Below are 18,846 nucleotides of genomic sequence, written 5' to 3'. Positions count from 1 at the left end.
TTTTACAGTTGCCTTCAGAACAAGGGGTAATGGTTAGCCAGTGTGGAGATCTGTTACAGTGACAATTAGGGGAATTCTACTTCATAGAGATTTCCTCTTACTTTATGTGTCAAGGAAAGGAAGTGAATGGCATCTCCCCAATGGGAAATACTTTGGTCTGCTCATATACTTTAAGATAAGTATCTATGAATTAGTTCTGTCTGTGATAATACTCCCATGTGATCAGATGCTGCTCTTTACTTTGTCGGCAGGCTGAAGTCAGATTATACAGAAATGATCAACTATCATACTCTATATTAACTCATTCACTGACCCCCATCTAAGATTCTCAGATTTATACCCCTTTTACACTGGGGCGGTTTTTAGCACTGGAAATAGCCTCTGCTAAGCGCCTGAAAACCGCCTCCCATTTATTCAAGTGTGACTTTTCACACTCGGGCGGTGCGCTTGGGGGACGTTCCGAAAAGTCCTGCAAGCAGCATCTTTGGGGTGGGTTGGGAGCGCTGTATTTAGCGCTCCCACAACGCCCTGCCAATTGGAATGAAAAAGTGCTACAGAAACGCCGGCAACACGGGAGTTTTTAACCCGTTCTTTGGGGTTAAAAACGCCCCGATATCGGCCGAAAAGTGCCAGTTAAACAGTGACGCTTTACCGCGAACATGGCCGCTGCCCCAGTGTGAAAGGGGTCTAAATGTAATTGCTATACCCTTTTAATTACCTATGAGTAGCAGGACATCTTAGTGTTATTATAAAAAGGCTTTAAGTCATCTGGGGGCACTTGGTACATACATAAGAGGCTCCTTTACTGATAAAGTTACTGTACGATACAATCAAACATTATGCAAAATATATCAAAGAACTGTAAAAAAAAAAAAATATTTTAAAAATTGTAGCCAAAGGCTATAAGCAAGTTGTAACAACCCTAACAAATATATATTTATTTTTTTGTAAAAGATACAGGACTTGTATTTATAGGCCTTGGTTTCTATGCTGCCATCTTCAGGTGACTGGACACTGGCAAAAACCTTTACAGGGCTACCACTAGAGTGTACCCATATAACCCAGCTGGCTCAGTGAGACATCAGTTTTTGCTAGTGTCTTCAGGTGATGGACCTGTTCTCCTTTGGAGAAGTATTTTTGTTTTAAACTATTGAGATTTTTTTATGTGAAATTTCTATCAACATCTGCCTGCTTATTGTTTTACACTACCTAGCAGTTTGTGGACTGGGTGCCCTAGATGTGTACCTTGGTAACCAAACCCAGACTCCACGGCGTGGGGCTGGCCTGTTATGTTAGCTTCCTGCATTAGGTGCTCGCCATGGCACAAGGTGCAATGTGTAAAGTTAGCTTTACACATTACCATGGCTTCCAGACCCTGAAGACCTCTTTGGGGGTATACCCACCATGATGGGCAAAGTCTGGGCCTTTTTTCCTGTTTATGGACTTTGGTTCCTGAATTTTAACAACACTATTTGCAGGGTATTGCATACTATGTGGTTTAGTGAGCTGAAGATTTGGGAGTTTTTCACTTTATTGTGGTAACCCCTGCCATTTTGTCTGTAACACGTCTTAGCAAGGACACTTTTGAAATTATTGTTTTCCCCTCCTATGCGGACTTAGTATCAAAATGATGAGATAACCGTGTCACACCTCCCAGATGTTGTGTTCTTACCCACCTGTTCAGATTAGAATGCATGCAATATTTTGCTGCATTCCTGTAGCCAACTTCTATAGAAACACAGACACAGGAACTCAGTCAATGCCTGTGTTATAGCAGCTCCTTTTCCAGACACACAAAATTCCACCTATTTTGAACCCTGAGTACCCAACTGGGGATCTATTCAGCAATGGTGGATTACAGGCTCAAGGAAGTTTGGAATAAAGGCCAAAATAACATTTGTTCTGCTGTCAGCCTACAGGAAACAAAGAATAAAGTTCAGGGTGATAGATATTTTTAGTCCCGAAGCAATGTCCTATATTGACACAGCTCCCCCCATCTGAATCTAGCTCCCTGTCAGACAAACACCATGCAACCTGTCTGACAAAAGCAGATTTCTTCTCCCCTAAATTTAAAATTCTTTGGATAATATTTTGGCCCTTCTAGAACCTTTGGTTTCCAGAGGTAAAAAATGCTGCACTTTTCACTTGTTTTTCCTCCTAACGCTGTTCAGGAATCAGAAGCGGAACCACGTTTACATGATGATATGATCCTTCATCGAGGACACTGATTTTTCAGCAGTGGATTTTTCTTCCCATGTAGCTTATGAAATACAGGCTATGGCTTTACGCCAAATGCTTTCCACTGTGGACACACTAATTGATGCAGTGTGCACTAGCCTTTGCCTTATTCCCCACAGCCAAAACAGACCCCTGTGGGTACTAAGATCATGGCTAAGTCTAAAAAGACTTTTCTTTTACATGCCCAGATTGATTATGGACTTTACGAGGACTGTCTCAAACCAGAAAAGTTTTTTACTAATATTTATCCTATGGCAAAGGATTTTAAAAGGAAATGTATATTCTGGTAGTGGATCTTTTGTCAGGTCTAGGCTCAGCCCTTCCTTTTTAAAGCTGGCTGCTCAGCTGTCGGCTAATTGCCAGCTCCTTTCTGTCCACAGTGACTCACCTGTTGATGATATCCTGCTCGTCAGTCCTGCCTACTTAAACCGTCCAGCCCAGATGATCTCTGCCTTCACCTTGGTCACATTTCTAAAGATGCTTTCCTGTGTTCCTGTTAAAGACTTGCTTGGCTGACATGCCTTCTGGCTCCAGACCCTGCTTGCTTTTCTACTACGCTCATCTCTGGCTCCCTGACATTTTGGCTTGTCTGACTATCCGTTTTGGTTCCTGAACTCTGGCTATGTTTTGACTACATTTACTCTGTTTACCTTATTATTAATATTATTAAACAAGTGATTTAACTGTACTTCTGTCTCAGTCTGATTCATGGTTTCTGACATCCTGCCATTTCAGTTCTCAATAAACAGCCTACAGTTCCGATTAAGAATGTTCCCTACTTCAAGGACTCTGTTGATAGGCATAAAGCCCTTGTAGGGGGCCTTTTTTTTTGCTCTTGCAGGCCCAGCCCTTCAGCTAGCAATTGTTGCCATGCCCATTTGCCAGACTATCGTCAACTGGTCGAAACAAAAGAACAGAGACAAGAAAACTGTATTTGAATACAGTGCACGCTTAGAAACAATTGCAGCTGATATCTTCAGCCGTATTGCTTTGTGTTGATGCTTTTGAGAATGTAATTAGCCAAGTCTCAAAAAATTTTCTTATCTCTGCATATTTGTGCAGGATTTTGTGGCTAAAAACTTGTTCTGCTTGTAAGAAACATTGTCTATGCATGTAATTTGATGGTGAATGCCTCTTTGGGGAAACTCTTGATAATTTCATCAAGGAAGTAACTTGGGGAAAGGAACTTCTACCCCATAAGAAGAAGCCTAAGTCCCTATTCCTAAGATTTTTACCACTACTCAAAGAAGAAGATCTTTCTGTTCTCCCCAGGCATCAACCTCAAAACAAAGGATTAATCTTTTGCAAGTCCTGGCCCACCAAGCCTTCCTAGAAACCCTCATCACAACAAAGTAGCATCCCCACTCCTCTGAGTGGGGAAAATCTGTTGACATGTGTGCCGCTTTGGTTCTGAGACACCCTGGAACTCTGTGTCATTTTAAAGAGGTAAAAAGAGAACTCCTTTCCATGCCCCTTCCTCTTTTTTTTTTTTTTTTTTACCTACCAGTCTGCCAGCTTTGGACCAAAGAAAGGCAGATTTATTGATCGCCTTACACCAAAAGGACGGTTTCAATGTTTCTAACCAAACCTATTTGCAGTCCCAAAACCAAATGGAGGCAATCTGCTTATTACTAGACTTAAAAACAATAAACAGATTTCTTTGTGTACCGAAATTCCGGATTAAATCTATGAGATTTGTCATTGCTTCCCTTAGACAAAGGGAATTTCTTGCATTGGTAGACATACAAGATTATTATTATTATAAAGGGGGACAATACAGTTACATTACAATACAAGAGGGTTAGGAGGGCTCTACTTATGAGAGTTTACAAGAAAAACTCCTATATTCTTGACACAGTCCAAGCCAGAATCTTCCTCCCTCGGGAAAAGATTTCCTTCCTAAGTTCAGTTCTCAGACCTCAGGTCACAATGACACCCCTCAATTTGCTTCTGCATTAGGTTTCTGGGTCTCATGATAGTCTCCTTCAAGGCAGTTCCTTTTGTGGAGTTTCACTTCAGACTCCTTCAACCCAACATCCTCAAAACATGGAACAAGCAAATAAAATCCTTGGATCAGCCGTGCTTCTGTCCAGTCAAAAAAAGCTCTGCCTTGCATGGTGGATCTCAATCTTTCCCTGGAAAGTCTTTTCTTCACAGGACATGGTACCTGGTAATGACAGATGTGAGTCTTACAGCCTTGGGTGAATTTTACAACTCCCTAACATTCCAGGGGACATGGGGGGAGATTTACTAAAACTAATGCACACATAATCTGGTACAGCTGTGTACGATAGCCAATCAGCATCTGACTTCAGATTGTTCAATTAAGCTTTGACTAAAAAAAAACCCTGAAAGCTTATTGATTACTATGCATGGCTGCACCAGATTCTGTGTGCGCCAGTTTTAGTAAATCTACCCTATGGTCCCCACAAAATTGAAAACTGCCCATCAACTTTCTGGAGCTGAGAGCTCTACACAACTGGACTTTTCTTTTACAAGGTCAGCCAGTTAGAGTACAGTCGGGCAGTGCTACAGCAGTGAGCTACATAAATCATCTGGGAGCAACAGAAGCCAAGCAGCCCTAAAAGAAAAGAGTCTAAAGCTCTCATGAGGTGAAACTTACATTCCAGCATTCTCGGTCATCCACATTCCTCAAGTGGACTATTGGCTGGCGGACTTTCTCAGCTGTTCAATACCTAGACCTGTGAAAATGGTCTCTGCACCCCAAGATCTTTCAAAATCTCTTTAAGGTAGGGAAAACCAAATGTGGACATTTTGGCCTCCAGGTTCAACAGTAGGCCAATATCTGTGACAAAGGATCCTCTAGACTTCTTGCATAAAATGCTCTGATTTTTTCTTGGACTCCATTCCAGCTTGTTTATGCCTCCCCTTCAGTGAAAATCCACCAACTGCTGTGCAAGATAAAGGAAATTGTTGCAGTAATTTTCATTACACTAAACTCACCCAGAAGAACATGATACACAGACATACGCAGATTTCTGGCAGATGAGCCAAGGTGAGGAAGACCTCACCTTTAAGGTTGCCTTCTTAGTTGTTATCATGTCTGTTAGGTGTGGTTCTGAGTTAGCAGCTCTCTCTTGAAAAGAGCCTTTTCTTGTTGGGCAGAGACCAAAACCTTCCTTTTTACCTAAGGTGGTCTCTTCTTAACACCTCAATAAGGATATTGTCCTCCCTTCCCTCTGTCCTGTCCCAAAAATTGACAGAGAAATTGCCTTATATTGTTTGGATATGGCTAGGGTAGCCATGGCCTTTTTTTGCAAGACAGAGTCGCTTTTTGTTCCAACCAAAAATCCTCATAGAGGACGTCCTGGTTCACCATTGCCAATTGGATCAGACAACTCATTTCCAGGGCCTATGCCCTTAACATAAAGTTTCCTCCTTTTCCCATCAAAGCCAATTCCACCAGGGCTGTTGCCATTTTCCTGGGCTTTTTGGCATTAAGCCTTGGTATCCCAGATGTGCAAGCCCACAACCTGGTCCCCTGTTTACATGTCCTCCAAGTTCTACCAGGTAGACATTCAGGCCTCAGCTGATGTGGGCTTCAGTTAGGTATGTCTCATGGTCTGTGAATACAGATCATGTGTCCTGCACTGTATGATTAAGATAACAAGAATTTTGACTTACCTGGAAACGCCTTAACTTGAAGTACAGTACAGCAGGGGTTATCAACCCCGGGCCGCGGCCCACTGCCGTCGAGTGGCGGCGGAGTGAGCAGAGAGATCTCTCACCGCTCGTCCGCATCACTGCTGTTCCGTGCTCACAGTGGGGCCGCTATACTGAGGCAAGTGAGCAGAGAGATGAGATCATCTCTCACCGCCCGCCTGCATCACCGCTCTTCCATGCTCACAGCGGGGCTGCTATAATGCTGGAGGTGAGGCCGGGGAGCAGAGAGCTGAGATCATCTCTGACTGCTCGCCCGCATCACTGCTCCTCCCCTGACACAGCGTGGCAGAACACCGATACACTGCTGTAGGTGAGGCAGGGAAGCAGAGAGATGAGATCATCTCTCACTACCCGCCCCACCCCCCCATTACCGCTGTTCTCCCACACTACCCACTACTCCAGGCTTGCCTCTGAACTAATGCGTACACCTGTGCTGCCACCACTGCAGTGACAATCTTCATGTGGTGGCAGGCGAAGTGGCAAATGACAAGCTGCATCTGATGGCAGGTGACGTGGCAAGTGACAATCCAAATCTGGTGGCAGGTGATGTGGCAAGTGACAAAAAAGCATCTGGTGGCAGGCGACGTGGCAAGGGACAAAATTCATCTGGTGACAAGCGACGTAGCAAGTGACAAGCTGCATCTGAAGGCAAGTGACAATCCGCATTTGGTGGCAGGTGAGGTGGCAAGGGACAAAAAAGCATCTGGTGGCAGGCGATGTGGCAAGGGACAAAATGCATCTGGTGACAAGCGACGTGGCAAGTGACAAGCTGCATCTGAAGGCAGGCGATGTGGAAAGCTATAATCCACATCTGGTGGCAGGCGACGTGGCAATTGACACTCTGGCACATTCTGCATTATGGTGAGTTGAACTATTTCATTATATATTACAATGTAATAATAGAAATAATGCTCTTCAATCATCCTGACATTATATCAGTGATGGTGACGGGATGATTGAAGCGCCAATACCAGCCATTGCCCCGATAAATTGCCAGCGAAAAGCTACATACACCCCCCCTTGGCACAATTTTCTTCAACAACGCCAGGCCCCGGTGCTAAAAAGGTTGGGTACCACTGCAGTACAGGACACATGTCCCTCTCATCTGTGTCTTGTTCACTCCATATTATTTAACAACTGCAGCCTCACAGATTGGACAGAGTGATATACAGTAGATGCACTATAGGGGTAACCCTAGTAAACGTTTTTGCCAGTGTCCAGACACCTGAAGATGGCAGCACATAACCCATTGTCTATGAATATAAGCCCTGTGTCCTGTACTATACTAAAAGACAAGGAATTTACAAGTCAAAATGTCTGTTTTGTAGCAGTCTACAATTTTGGCTAGAACTAACTCTTATGGAAATGCAAATAGAAATGAAAGGCAAAACATTTTTGTATAGATTTAAAAATACATTATAAATATTTTTTTTTCCCTTTTTTAAAATAAATGATCACATTCCCTCTGTTCTCAACTGCATAAGAGCCGAGGGGGAGGAGAAGCAGCAGCACACTGAGCTTCCCAGTGAATGGCTGTGCAGCAGGGGCATGTCAAATCTGATCATTGTACACTGAGTTCCCAGCATAGCCAGAGAGCTGACCACAGTGTGCTGTCCTGCTTAGTATGGTCAGGTTTTAATATCAAAGCAGAGAGACTGGCAGGAACACCAGAGATTTCACACAAAGGAAGCAATACAAAGAGAACAGGATACTTTCTCATACAAGTACATGGTGCAGCAGGCACATATCAGCAATATGAAGTGTTGGGGTAACAAATGCTTTATCTTTTCATGTATTTATAAAAAGTGATTTTATCCTCCTTGAATCGCCTCTGCTCAAGGGAAATACTTTCAGGTCAGTCCTCGTGGCTGATGTCTACCATGCTCTTTCTCATGTCTTTTTACTTCCATATACAGAATATAAATTAAATGGGAAGTGCACAATTTGATGTTTATTATGTAAGCCAAATAGGACTGATGTTTATCATACTTTTTGAAACATGGTCTAAATTTCAGGAAATATTCTTTTAAAACATGAACACATTTATAAAAATATATTAGTACGTTATTTGCTTTGTAACCATCTTTATGAATACACTTTCTAACATATCCAATTGCTGTACAGGACTTCCAGGTATACAAGGTGATAAAGGAGATAATGGTCCTCCAGGATTTGAAATTCCTGGGCCACAGGGAGAACGTGGTAGTCCTGGATTTCCTGGAGAACGTGGATTTCCAGGACCCCCAGGACCACCAGGATTTCAAGGTCGTGATGGGGTACCAGGTACTAAAGGTAAGCAACATTTGTGTCTTTATATAATTGAAATTAGTGTTGCACTGATAGTTTCTTTACTGGCGAGTATGAGTACCGATACTTTCAGTCAAGTACTCGCCAATACCGAGTAGTGATACCTTTGCGGTACGATTTGAGTGGTGCAATTACTGTCGCATGGGGTTTCCCGCATGGCTCCTGTGTTAATCTAGGCTGAAGTCACTATTACAAGCCTGGGTTTAAACAGGAGCAGTGGGGGAAAATGCATGTTATTTGGTCAGGAATCACACTGCATTCCTGTTCAAATCACATGCGATTCTTTGCAGTGTAATTTGAGCCCATTAATTTTGTATGGGCTCAAATCGCAACACAAAGGTATCAGTTTTTGGTATTGGAGCATTTGTATTGGATCGGAGTGGTATTGGAGTACTCATACAAATGAGTATCGGCACCGATACCGGTATCAGTGCAACCCTAATTGAAATTTGTGAATCGTTGCATTTAATAAAGATAAGAGTATGTTTATTTTGTTTACAAAGCAGAGAGTTAAAAATGCTTCTCTTAAACCTATACTCTAATGGCCAATTAGAACATTCTCGTTGAACATGGTGATGGCAGGGATAGCTTGGCCCCAGTAACCTAGTAAAATGGATCACGGGGGCACAAAAGAGGCTTTGTGAGTAATTATTATGGGCCAAGCATCTTGAGGTGTGTGCTCTTAGCAAAAATATGTTTCATCTTAAATTGCATTACCAACTTTCTTAAAAGTGGCATTTATTTATTTTCTGTTCATGCTGTATGGTAATTTATTTGGGCAAACTGGGACAAGCAGCCCAATTTTCTACAGGGCAATACTACATTATGCTCTCATTTCACAGTGATAAAGCATGAAAGTCACGGGACATCTGAAACTTGTGAAATCTTCCTAGAGCTCAAGATAGAAAAATAATATTTAGTGCCTACAATATTTAAAGCAAAATTCTACTTTTGGCTATATTTACCATAATTTCCCTGCTGGACTTTTTGTATATAAGTCATAGATCATGAGACATCTGTCTTGAAAAAATGTTAATATTGGACATTGAGTTCTAAAATCCTTTCCTATAGTTACCAAATACATTTTGTGACAGTTAAGAAACAAGCAATTCCAAATTAAGGAGGAGGAATTATGAGCACAAGGATTACCCCCAAAAAAAGATGCTAGTCTCCTATCTGAAAATCTGATTTTTTTTCTTACAAACTAAAAATTAAAAATGAAGAAAAGAGTTAGATGTGAAGTTACATATAAAGGAAAAACTGTGAATACGTTAATTGTTACTTAATAAAGGTAAGCCAGGGAAATGGGATATTGTGGCGATATCCTAACCAACTTAAAGTGATCTATTGTCTTATTTACTCTAGTAAATAAACAAAAGAGTAGCTACAATATAAAGCCAATACATTTTCTGGAATTGTCCTATATTTTTTAGTTCATATTTCTTGTATACCTTTTCTGTACCTTTCAATGTCCTAATTTTCAGTTTCTTGCTTTATATAGGTACCAAGGGAGAAATGGGAGTAATGGGACCACCTGGACCAGCAGGAACTTCCGGCACCCCAGGAAATCCTGGTTTGCCTGGTCAAAAAGGTAAAATAATCACCATTTAAACAAATGATCCCAGAATCATCTCAAAGTCTCAAAAGCTGGTTGAATGCACAGAAATGTAAGCTGCATTTAGATAAAGACACAAGCCCTAACATATATTTTTAAAAAATGACAAAATCCTAGGTGAATATATTATTTAAACTTCTTGGTCTCGAAAATGTGTAACACACATTGGCTAAAAACATGGCAGTTTTTTACAGAACTGCTTACAAATTGTTTACATTTGCAGTAATGATGAAATATGTGTTGCCCCAGGCATAAATTGGGTGATTTTTTATTATATGGCCTAAACTATATGGATACACCTCCAAATTATTAAGTTAAGGTGCACAAAGCCAAGTCCAGAAAGACATGTAATTCTGTCATTCCTACACATGGCAAATGTTGGTGCGAGCTGGAGTGTACATGTGGTAGAGACTCTGTCCTCAGTGTATGTTCAGCCCCTTGCTAGCTAGGATAGCAGACTCATCCCTGACTCCATTAAAGGGTTAAGTCTTCTTTAATGACATTTCCAAAAATATCACCTTTGCATTACATGGCATTACTATGCAGTACTCCATTTTGTGAAATAATGCTTACTTTTCAAACTGCTTTTTCCATTGGGCCAGCACCTCACGAACAAGCAATCAGCTTTGTTCCCAACCCACACATGCACAGTCTGCTCTTTTTCACGCTACCAGAATGCTGAGCTCAGCGATTGCTGCGAGTGAGAGTGGACTGCACATTCGTGGGTAAGGAACGATGCAGAGTGCTCACTCATGAGTTGCCGCATAGTCTGTTCACTTTGCAAAGGAATTTATCTTTAGCCAGTGAATGTGGAAATTTAGGCTGATATAAAAGACAACAGTATTGCAGCTCTGCTTTCATTAATACATTTTCATTATTCAGGCAGAGTAAATACCTTAATTTGTCCTGCTCAACTGGGCAAGTGAGAAGCAGCACAAGGAGCAAATCAGTGTGTACAGTGCTTGTTAACTACCAAGGTATTTGCTGATATGAGAAGTGAGTAGAGTGTCAGAGAAATCAGCTTTGGGAGAACAATACCTATAAATGTTGCTTAACTGCAGCAGAGAAAAATTAGCTCCTGAAATGCCAAACAGAGCTTAAAGGGGTTGTAAAGGCACAAGGTTTTCTTTATCTTAATGCATTATATGCATTAAGATAAAAAGCCTTCTGTGTGCAGCAGCCCCCCTCAGCCCTCCTAACACTTACCTGAGGTCCCTCTATGTTCAGCGATGTCCGCGAATGTCTCAGCCATCCGAGATTCTCCTTCCTGATTGGCTGAGACACAGCAGCAGTGCCATTGGCTCCTGCTGCTGTCAGTCAAAATCAGTTAGCCAATCAGGGGAGAGAGGGGGTGGGGCCTGGTCAGGACTCCATGTCTGACTGGACACAGGGAGCTGTGACTTGGCTCGGGTTCCCCCATAGCAAGCTGCTTGCTGTAGGGATACTGAACAGGAGGGAGGGGCCAGGAGCACAGAAGAAAGACCAAAGAAGAGGAGGATCTGGGCTGCTCTGTGCAAATCCACTGCAACAGAGCAGGTAAGTATAACATGTTTGTGATTTTTATAGCAAAAAAACAAGCCTTTACAATTACTTTATTCTTGTTGTGTGTAAGTAAACATTTCGACGCAAATATGCTTGAATGCTATGACCTCATGAGTGTAACCCCAGCAATGGTATACCTTTTCCTTTCTTAGGTCTTGATGGATTTCCTGGGCAGCCCGGCTTAAATGGCAGCCCTGGGTCTAGGGGGGACAAGGGAGAACGTGGTCTTACAGGACCACCAGGAACTGTTATTGGAGGAGGACTTGGAAGTAAAGGAAGTAAAGGAGATCCTGGGAGAGATGGTAATTCTAGATTTTATCATTCGATTTTTAAAAAATATTTTTAGATATACTGTATATGTGATTGGGATCAAACATATAAATGGTTGGAAAAAAAGAATATTTAACTGTAAATTTCTGACGTAGCCCCTACTTTGTGATGACCTAGATAATGTTAAAGCTTCTGTTATTTTTAAGGTGCACCGGGATTAAATGGAGAAAAAGGCTATATTGGTATGCCTGGTAATCCAGGAACACCAGGTCAAAGTGGGCCTCCAGGAGCTTCAGGTTTACCTGGTTAGTATCTTATTCTTACCTTAAAGGGAATGTGTAGTGCTGTTATAAACGTTTTATTTGTTTCCTGGTACCTTTTTGTAAGTGGGGCAAATAAGTAATGCTACAAATTAACTTCTTAATTGCTCATTAAAGGACATAGGGTCAGACATAACTCTGAGACTACTAGGTTATACTACTACCTTCAGTAGAATTGGATACTGGCAAAAAAAAAAAAAACTTGTTGATCAACCAGTATAACCCCTCCCACTCCCATCATGTTTCAGGAATCCCATTTTATTTGAAATTTTTAAATTTTTTAATAAGATATTTTTATCAAGATCCTTCATTTGTTGCAGAGCTATAAGAGCTTATTTTGCCGTTTTCCAGATCAACTGATCCTTGGTGCTGCCTCGAAGGCTGTACCCAGACCTAGCCATGAAGAAGATGCTGGGTCTGGCTGTAATGTGACCTTCAGGTGATGGGCTCTGCTTGTGGCACTTTCCAGGCACTTAATGTCCTGCATTAGTCGCATAGTGTTTTAGAGGTCTAGGTACATGATCCTTGGAAGTATGCCATTGAAGGGTCAAAGATTGTCTTGAATGTGACCTATCTTACTGGGTCTTGCATTGGTACTTTGTGGTACCTTGCTGCTATCTGTTTGCTGCAGGGTTCTCTGCAGACCACCACTGCTGTTAGTGTGTACTTTGTTTCTTGTTGTATTCCCCTAAGGGGTAAAAACTCTGCTGATTCTGTTCTGTGGCACTTGTATGTGTCCTCACCACTTAGAATGTGCCACAACATTTGTTGCATAATGTGCTACTTGGTCTCCTACTATTTACCCAGTTTATGTGTCGCAGGCACGTTCTAGAATCATGGCTGTGATTCTTTCTTAAATGTGTTGATTGCGCCATTTGTTTTGCACCTGCGCTGAACTTTCCTGTGTACGCATACACATACCATTATTCTGCCTCTTCTGTCTGAGGAGATTCACAGTCGGCACCTCGTGAGGATCAAAAGGTTCTGCCTTTATTGCCGTTGTTTACAGTTCCTTGGTCAAGCAGAATTGTGAGCACCCTTCTGGCAAAATATCACTTCTACATGCTAGACAGTATGGTAAATCATAAGAGCAAATGAAGCGGTCCTGCAGGCCTTTTCAGGTCACGATCCTCTAACAGTGCCGGGGCAACTTGGAGGGTCCCTTCTCAAGGACAGGATGCCAACAATCTAGATTATCATCCCCTGCTGTAATCCGCACACTCTCTTCCATTTCCAACCAGCATTGCTCCCTCCTCTGCATTATCCAAAGAGGATTTTTCTGTGGTTATCTCAGATTTTATGCACAAATTGACTGCCATGATAGCTGACTCAGAACGCAGGGGCCAAAAACGTATTTCTACATTTTCTCTTTCAGAGTTTTTTATGATGGTTGGTCCACTCCTGTGAAGCCATATTTGCCTCCCAAGCAATTTGCTGAGCAATACCCTATAGAAGAAGCTCTTCCATTGTGGACTTTGATAATTCCCGATGAGGACATTCTAAAGTTTAGGAACCCCATAAACAAGAGACTGGAAACTCGTTCCAAGTCATTGTTTTCCTCAAAAGGCCTTGCATTGCAACCTGTGATTTTTGTAATGTCATGCCAAGCCTTGGGTGTACCAACTAGCATATGACTAATGCATCAGAGTCATTCCCAAATGATCCTTCGGTACTCATTCTTGCTGCCCTACTCTACTGTGTTGATTATGGTTATCGTCTGTCCTATATCTAGTATTATTCCCCTATCTGTGCACATTTGGAGGACACATTGGCTAAAATGTTAGTCTGAAGAACAACAGTGTGCGTATGTCCTTTTGTGGAAGACATATCTTTGGTGCCTCTTTTGTGCTTCCCTGTACTTTTTCAAGGATGTCACTGTAAAGGAAAGAGTACATTTTTGCCCCAGCAAAATAAATCCTAAAATCCTAAAAATTCTCATAAAAATGTGTGTAAAAATAATAACTGTGCTGTGTCCTATAAACCCTAAAATCTGCAGCAGCTCTAGGTGAGATAGACACAAAAAAAAACTATAAAATATGAGAGCTGCGCTCTGTGAACAATTCTAATATGTGACAAATTATAACATGAATAAATAAGTAACAGTATGTGAGTCAACACCATGGGTTACCGAGTCCCAAGAAATCAGCAACATGAACAAAAATTCTGATATTGATGCTGATAGACAAAGGGGAGCCTTAGAGTCCTCCTCGTGCAGATGACAAGTTCACAATCAACATGCAAAGTGTAGCCTCTACCACATGAAATGCACGATTACCAGCTAACACAAGCTGAATCCCTTGTGGCTAATACCCAGGCGGGGCCTTTTCTCCAGGGATGGCAAACAGCGACTCCAACCAGAAACAACCTCCAAACGCCTCTTGCAAGCAGATGGACATACAATAGAAGCTCAAAAGGATCCAGGGTCCTCAGTTCCCGTATTCATGGCAACCCAAAGAAAGGGAAAAGCTTGCCATAGGTAAAAAGAAAACTAATATTTATTAAAAAAAACGGTATCACTTACATGTAACAGGAAAACTCTCATCGCACAGGCATGGATCCACTCCAGGTGTCAACTCAATTGTCTCCCAGGATAAAGAGACCCAGGTGCTGGCTAGTGGTGAATCATGTTGAAGGTGAATGAGAAAATCCGGATAGCCGCACTCCAGGAAGATGTAGTTCAAAAATTATTTATTATAAATTCTTGAGCATATAGCATACAAAACACTGTGGCAGAAAGTACAGGCAATCAGCTGATAGCTAATAGCTGATTGCCTGTACTTTCTGCCACAGTGTTTTGTATGCTATATGCTCAAGAATTTATAATAAATCATTTTTGAACTACATCTTCCTGGAGTGCGGCTGTCCGGATTTTCTCATTCACCTTCATCACTTACATGTAAGTAAGGTGTAACAAACATGGATAGTAAGCCAACCAGCTACGATACGAACGCCCATTCCTCCGGAACATTGGACAGCGTGGCTCCTGCTGTCGCGTTTCGTCACAAGTCTGATGTCGTCCTGGGACACTAAAATGTAAATACATAATAATAATAATACATAAAAATGTACTTACAAGGAATTTTTTTTACTGACATCTTAAAATGTTATAGAAACTTCTTTTAGACACAGAACCAATCATTATTTAAACAATATAAATAATATGTAAACTTTAACAATACCCATAACACGTTATCTGTCCAACTTTACACTTAAAAACTCAAAACAGTGTAAAAGGATGTGAAGCATGACTAGGATTTTGAAAACCTGGGGCACCCTAGGAAACTACATAAAAAAAAAACAACACACTATAACTATAACGAGACATGGGAGTTGATTTACTAAAACTGGAGAGTGCAAAATCTGGTGCAGATCTGCATAGAAACGTATCAGTTTCCAGGTTTTTTTTTTCAAAGCCTAATTGAACAAGCTGAAGTTAGAAGCTGTTTGGCTACAATGCATAGCTGCACCAGATTTTGCACTCACTCTCCGGTTTTAGTAAATCATCCCCCATATCTTGTTATAGGAGGCTCACTATTCATGCATGTTCCAACAAGCTATATAGATCATTGTTCAGGAACCTACTAAGAAAAAGATAATTATTGTTACTTGCAGCAGTGAATCAAATAATACCATCCTGGAATTCCACAATGGCCCATGGGTGCTATGTGGTAAACGCTGCCCTAACTGCATTACAACACAAACTGGCATACATGCATATTTGTATGTTTAGAAATATTGAGCAGGAATATAATTTTAATAAAGTGTGTCTTTTATATTCAAAGGACCTAAAGGAGATGCAGGCTTTCCTGGGCAACCTGGATTACCCGGGTCTTCTGGACCAAAAGGGAACATGGGAGAGATGGGACTTCCTGGTAGGTGTTCTTTTGTTGTATCTGTATTGTAATGCAAGGCTTCAAGATATATTCACAGTCATGCTGGAATTAATAAATATGGTGTTTTAGAAGGGCTGAATTTCTTACCTTTTCTTGGCAAAATAGCTGCTTGGGCTACTTACAGTGCCAAACTAAACATATGGTGACATGATCTCTTCTAAGGAGGATGGTTTGAACAATGATCCTTAGCAGATAACATTGCACTGAAAGCACCTGGAGCACCTTGGAGCAGAATTTTATCCTTGGGGAAAAAATAAGTATTTTATTCATTTTACAGTACTATTCTTTCATTCATGCCTTCCATTAGGATCACTATTATAACGCTATAGGTATTGAAGGAAGATCCACTTCAATTATATTCTATAGTTCTGTGTGCATGTAGAATGTTCCTCTCTGATGAAAAAGTTAATTTCCCATTAGTGCATAAGAAACAAAAGTACCCAGTCATTTTCTTGAACTAAAACTTATGCCAGGTGCTCTGTATATCGAAGAAGACACCATTACAGGAATGGGCTTAGCAATTTCAAAGTCTCGTGGGTACAAAATTAGAACCAAATAATGCACAAACGTGCCCTTTTTTTTTTAGGAAAAATTGTGTAACTAGGGAGATGGGCATTGGAGATTTGCACACTGTGGGGGTTATTTACTAAAAGCAAATCCGCTTTGCACTACAAGTGCAAAGTGCACTTGAAATTGCACTGAAAGTGCACCTGGAAGTGCAGTCGCTGTAAATCTGAGGGGGACATGCAAGGAAAATAAAAACAGCATTTTAGCTTGCATACGATTGGCTAATAAAATCATTTCAAATCTACCCCTCAGATTTACAGCGACTGCACTTCCAAGTGCACTTTCAGTGCAGTTTGAAGTGCACTTTGCAGTTGTAGTTTGCACTTGTAGTACAAAGTGGATTTGCCTTTTGTAAAAAAAAAAAAAAACACTGTATATTCCATCAGAAATCACTTGCTAAGGATTGCATGACTATAGCTTTAAGCAGTAGTACATTAAAAATATATTTACAGTTACAATTGGTATTTGGACAAACAAAAGAATATCAGACAAAAATCTAAACTCACAAGTTTGATGTTAAAGCAAAGCCAGTTTCATCTTTTATGCATTGTTAATTAGAAGTAGGTACACTGTTGCAATGTTACAGCTATATCTTAGCTTACAATTTTTTTGTTACAGTCACTGGACACTTGAAAATGTGTTTCATGATCTGTGACTGTGATATTAAACACTACTTTATACAACTTTTACATTACAGGGCCATCGGGTGAAAAGGGCTTTCCTGGACAGCCAGGGCGTCCTGGATCACCAGGACCTCCAGGATTTGGTGGATCTAAAGGTGAAAAAGGCGAACCAGGACTGTCAGGCACTGGTCCACCTGGCTTACAAGGACAGAAGGTATTAATTTACTGTAAAGTATTTTGTATACAAAATACTGTAATATGTTAATCAGGCTTAGGGTGAATTAAAAGTTCTATTTGAATGCCAAAGGGCAACGTGATTTACTGGCCTCCCATTGCAGGCCTAAAAAGATGACCTGATATTTTTCTGCTGCAGTTAAGTGACACCTATAGTTTTTGGCACTTTCCTAACCATTTACTGGGAAAAAAAGGAGAGGCAGCAGACTGATGAGCTAATTCATCTGTCATTCTTCACTTTCCTCCTATCAGTATGTTCCTTGTTAATACACGAGCATTGAAGAAAAGCAGAATTGATCCTCGTGCTACTTCCCTCTGTACCTGCCTGATCTCTGCTGTACAGTGACTAAAAGAGGCTGATAACAAGTCAAATTCAGTTGCTTAAACTGCATTAAAATACGTTTATTGATGCTTAAATTAATGCACAGCTTAATTAATATGTATCTTCTATATACAGTATAGCATTCAGCTGTTTATCTTAATAGTAATTACACAATCCTAAACTGCCTTAAAGTGTCATAACTGCGTTACGGAGAAACCTAAGTCTCCTCCAAAAATGTCTTCATATTTGCTGGTGTCAAATATAGTGACTATTATCATTTGTCTTTAAAGGGTGACCCAGGGCCAGGGGGTTTTCCTGGCACACCCGGAGTTAAAGGAGAAGCAGGAAGTCCCGGATTACCAGGATTACAAGGTGTTCCAGGCAGTAAAGGAGATCCAGGTTCCCCAGGATTTTCAGGTAAATTAACACTTATTCAACCACTTCCCATCAGGCCTATTGTACTAGTATGGCCGGACGGGTAATCTGTTATTTCGCATAAACACCCTGTGGCGTGCAGCAGCACAATCTCTGCCCATTATGTCCATCACTCACAGCTGATCCCAGTCCTGGTTCCCCTGTTCCTTGCATTCCCAGTTTTACCCTGTGATCTGTGTTTCTCATTTTGTATATATGCATATATTGTATTTTAGTTAGCTTGTGGTTAATAAACTTGCTTAAAGCATATAACTGATCTCAGTTTCCTAAGTGTAGCTACGCCTGATCTGGACATCTCTGCTGTTGAATGCCTGCAGTTAGTATCCCTGACAGGTGGTTAAATGATCAAGTTTTTTAAAAATTATTATTTTTTTTTTTTTTTATTATTGGAATTTACATAGTACTGACAATTTATGCAGCACTTTACATATATATTGTACATTCACATTAGCCCCTGCTCTCAAGGAGATTCAAATCTAAGGTCCCTAACCCACATTAATATAAACAGAAATTAACAGACTCAACTCCAAAAGTCCACATACATTCAAATGAAAGTGTGATGAAGGCAAGTAGTGCTCAATTTTTGGTGGGCAGGGATTATACAGGTACAGCTCTATATTATCAAATGTTGGCACAGTTCTGGAATTAAGTTTACCAAAGTAATAGTTTGTCATCACTATTGTTTACTTTTTCTTTTGTTCAGGTGCTTCAGGTATTCCAGGGTCTAAAGGACTTGATGGACCTCCAGGAAACCCTGGGACTTCAGGGCCACCGGGACCAAGGGGTAGGAAACTGC

The 18,846-nt window shown here is 41.0% G+C and overlaps 1 protein-coding gene across 2 annotated transcripts in view; it reads left to right on the top strand.

Moving 5' to 3' along the window:
• COL4A5 (collagen type IV alpha 5 chain) overlaps nucleotides 1-18,846 on the top strand; it is a 233,341-nt gene that overhangs the window by 158,579 nt on the left and 55,916 nt on the right. For both annotated transcript variants that reach the window (XM_073599381.1, XM_073599380.1), the window contains exons 31-38: nucleotides 8,047-8,214; nucleotides 9,731-9,820; nucleotides 11,539-11,688; nucleotides 11,863-11,961; nucleotides 15,759-15,848; nucleotides 17,134-17,273; nucleotides 17,906-18,032; nucleotides 18,754-18,834. In XM_073599381.1, coding sequence (XP_073455482.1) covers nucleotides 8,047-8,214; nucleotides 9,731-9,820; nucleotides 11,539-11,688; nucleotides 11,863-11,961; nucleotides 15,759-15,848; nucleotides 17,134-17,273; nucleotides 17,906-18,032; nucleotides 18,754-18,834 — 945 coding nt within the window. The remainder of the gene's footprint in view (nucleotides 1-8,046; nucleotides 8,215-9,730; nucleotides 9,821-11,538; nucleotides 11,689-11,862; nucleotides 11,962-15,758; nucleotides 15,849-17,133; nucleotides 17,274-17,905; nucleotides 18,033-18,753; nucleotides 18,835-18,846) is intronic.

Source organism: Aquarana catesbeiana, linkage group LG09, assembly GCF_042186555.1.
Source record: "Aquarana catesbeiana isolate 2022-GZ linkage group LG09, ASM4218655v1, whole genome shotgun sequence".
Lineage (NCBI taxonomy): Eukaryota > Metazoa > Chordata > Amphibia > Anura > Ranidae > Aquarana > Aquarana catesbeiana.
Note: the sequence above shows the minus strand (reverse complement) of the source record. Positions and strands in the feature narration are given on the sequence as shown.